Genomic DNA, 3,974 nt, shown 5'->3' with positions numbered 1-3,974 from the left:
TTACTTGTTGAGACCTGGGATGAAACCAAATGATTGACTTTTGGTTCAGTACTATGGATAGATAACGTTTGATCTGATGTTTGAATTAGAGGACATGTTGAGAGGACACCTTCATGTATTATGCCTCATGACCTTAAGGCTATGAAAGTTGAATGCAAGAAGGTGAGGGTGGATCGAAAGGGTAGCCAACAAAGAGAGAAGTGGTGAAACCAAGAAACTATAGCGGTGCAATATACAAGTACAAATAAAATTAATTTTTTTATTGAAACTAATAATATTTGATAATAATTATTTTTCAAACCTATTTAACTTAAAATATTTCTTAAATAAATACATAAATTAGATATAAAATATTTCTTAAATAAATACATAAATTAGATATATAATTATACTGGATAATAATTATGAAGGTCAATTTAATTAAATATCATTAACATATATCATTAACATATATTCAAGTAGTAGCTTAAACATAAGAACTGCATATTATAAAAGAAAATATAAAGTTTTTGTTTTAACCTAATACGAATGTAAAGTCACTTAAAACAAATTAGTACGTAACCATTTATAAGATTTTCACATTATTTATAATGACCGAAATAATCAGAACAGAAAAAATGAAATAAAAATATTTTATATTATAATAAAAACATAATATATATTGTTAGAAAAGTTGGAAATGTTTGTGAAAATGAATAAATTAATATGAAATCAATCCAAATTCAAATTAACTTTCTGAATAGACACGGACCAATAAACAAAAAGGTTGATTAACGAAGTAAGGGTTGAGGTTGGTGGTTACTAAACCAATACGAAGATACATCCTTACAACTCTTTGGTTATCAAGGGAAGGAGACAATGGAAAGATACCCAAATGATTGGTTATAATTGGTACGTTTTCAAGTAGGTGATTATAAAGGAATGTTGACATATTTTGTCATTTAGAGGGATAATTATAAAATCTAAAATTGGATTAAAATTTAGTATTAATTAAATATATTTTCAAAAGAGATGTTATAATGTTTAATTATGTTGTGCAAATATTTTAATTTGGTTAAATAAAAATAAAAAATAAAATTATTAAATTGAGAGGTTTATTTTTTAGTTGAGTATAATGTGTAACACTATTTGTCCATCATTAAAGTTGAAATTTTGCTTATGTTGGTTAAAACAAAAAAAAAAACTATATAAAATATTTAAATAATGTTGGTTTATAAAAAAAAATTCATGGATTTCTCTCGGCATCACTATTATTCAAAAGAAACCACACCACGTGAAATAGTCATTATTAATTGTTATTTGCAAATATATGTTAAGTCTTACTATTATTCAAGAAAAACCATACTAGGTGAAATAATTGGCTAATAGTCTTAAAAGGAGCAGGCATCCATTACTTTTAGATACCTTTATTAATCTTAAAAAATACAAACCTTTACTCTGGTTGAATGCCTTAAGATCCTGTGCTATTAACATATTTCCTTGTATACAAAAAAAATTTAACTCTTAACTAAACAAAAACACTTTTAAATCATACTCTATAAATTTTATAAATTAATTACTTTTACCTCCATTAAAGCCAAACAACTTTTAAATAAGAACCTTGGTAAATTAATTTACCCTCCATCAAAACCATTGACAATTAGGAAAATTTTTGCAAGACATTAGATTGATGCTTATGTCATTTTCTTATCCACATTGTTAGTAATATATCAACATTGGCTAATTTGGATAGAAAATAAATGGTTGTTTACCAGAAAACGGAACTATTATAATATATTGTATATATTATCCGAATTAATGGCCATTAACCTTCATGCATTCCATTTAATGAATCAATCAATTAATTGGGAGATCAATATAAACGTGTACAAGAGTATAAATACTCAATTGATTTGATTTGTATGATGTTAGGTCGTTGGATTGGTGATGCCCCCACACTGTTAATGTTTATTGTTTATTTGGCATTTGTCACCTCCCCCACACTGTTAATGTTTATTGTTTATTTGGCATTTGTCACCTCTGTCATGTGCTCACCACGCGCAAACACCACCTACGAAATGAAAATGACTTTATCTTCTGCATTCAAGCGTGTTTCGACCACTCACCCAATAACTTATTAAAATAAAAACAAGCTTTTACTTTTCTACACGTACGGGAGAGACATGCGCGCCTGCGCCCATAAAGAAAACGAAAAGGCAGCTCATTCGAAGACCCACCCCATTTTCAATTTTTGCTTTCCCCCTCTTCCGTGGTCTGCCGTTCTTTCACACGGCCACATTCTGCTGATAGGCACTGGGCAGCCATAAATAGATATGCCCTGCTCACTCCAATTTCACTTCTTCAAACTTTTCTCCGCTGGCGTCTTTGGCACAAGTCTTTTCTCATCATTGTTGCTGCCTATTGCTATACTTTGTCTTCCTTGAAAATTCCCAAACTTTCTGTGCAATTATTTCAGATCTTCATACCTTCCCTGGTGATTAGGGTATATGGTGCCATTTCCAACCCAAATTGAATCATCAGAGGCAACAAAGAAGCAGTGATGGAGTCAGAAACAGTGACTATGGCAGATTTTTCAATTTTTGGAGCTGAGGGAGTAATTATCAAGCCAGGATCTGAAACATTTGTACCTGGTTTTCCCTTTTTATCAGACTTGCAGTCAAATCAGATGCTTGTTTCTCATTCAAATCAAATGGACGTTTACCAAAACTCAGTAATGCCAATCCATCCAGCACAATTGAGCAGAGAAATATATGATATGGGGAGTACCCAATATAGCAATATGCCATTTTCTGCCAATCTGGATGCTCCTGGGGCTAAATCTGAAGTGCCCACTGAGAGATCAGTGCCTGTGTCGGTGAACGAGTGGTACCCAACTCAGGATTCATTGCATTCTCCTGAGGCCAATGGAAAGGCCATCTCACACTTTTGGAGGCATTCAGCCTCTGACAAAGCAGAGGAGCAGCCAGTTAGAGAGGAGAGGAAGCAGAGAAGGATGTTGTCTAACAGAGAATCTGCAAGGAGGTCTAGGCTCCGGAAACAACATCATTTGGACCATCTGAGGGCTGAGGTGGATCATTTGAGGGCAGAGAATGGGGAGATATTGAAGAAACTCAATATTATTTCACAGCATTATGCTCATATAACAGAAGAGAATTCTCTGTTGAGATCAGAGGCCATGGAGTTGAGTCACAAACTCCAAAGATTACAATACACATTAAACACTCAACCTCATGGTGTGTTTGAAAGTATTGGTGTTGAAACTCGAAATTGCAGTGCTGCGCATATGAGCTCAACGTATGGCACCATTGCTCACTCCTTGGTTTCTCCCCATCTCTGGTTTTGAGGTCCAGAAGCAATTTACATTGTGAAATACTTGAGTTATTACCAGAATCATGCCCTATATTGTTTTCTCATTCATGCAGGAACTTGATATTGATTTGAATGGTGTAAAAGGTTGTAGTTTTTGATATTTGAACTTTGGAAAAAATTATTATTTTTTTTCTGAAATTATGTAATGAGAGTTTTCAATCCTTTAAAATAATAAATAAAAGGAAAAAATAAATTTTGATATTCATTAACCCTTGAGCCGCAGGGCAGTCATAAGGTCACCCCTATGAGAAGATTGAAGAATAACGTTGAAGTGAGATTGGAAGAACCTTTCATAAAATGATATAAAAAACACATAGGTCCCCACCAAAAGTCGGAATCTCGTAACTTTGCTGGATTCAAAATACAATTTCATTTGGCTACTCAATTGACTAAAATTGTAAATCGTTTTTTTTTAAATGTAAACGAATGTTCTGAAGAAAAAAGCTCTCTATCTGTGATTATCGTTACAGTTGGAATGTTATTTATTTATTTATTGAAATTTGTGATTTATTAGAATGATTTGGATTAGTTTTAAATTTAAAAATAACATTTATCTTTTTTTAAATGAGATATAAATGTCTAAAAATATATATTTATTTGTTTTT

The 3,974-nt window shown here is 32.0% G+C and overlaps 1 protein-coding gene across 1 annotated transcript; it reads left to right on the top strand.

Annotated features, from left to right (window-relative positions):
• The first annotated feature begins 2,243 nt into the window (after positions 1 to 2,243).
• On the top strand, positions 2,244 to 3,507 carry LOC149178368 (basic leucine zipper 25-like). The gene has a single exon (XM_089423635.1). It carries the CDS (start codon positions 2,540 to 2,542, stop codon positions 3,341 to 3,343), a length of 804 nt encoding a protein of 267 aa, XP_089279761.1. The 5' UTR covers positions 2,244 to 2,539; the 3' UTR covers positions 3,344 to 3,507.
• The last annotated feature ends 467 nt before the right edge of the window (positions 3,508 to 3,974 follow it).

The sequence above is a fragment of the Pinus tabuliformis genome, chromosome 4_1, assembly GCF_031772625.1.
Source record: "Pinus tabuliformis cultivar Carrire ecotype Pingquan chromosome 4_1, CPIR1, whole genome shotgun sequence".
NCBI classification, from domain to species: Eukaryota; Viridiplantae; Streptophyta; class Pinopsida; order Pinales; family Pinaceae; genus Pinus; species Pinus tabuliformis.
This window is presented reverse-complemented; position numbering and strand designations above follow the sequence as displayed.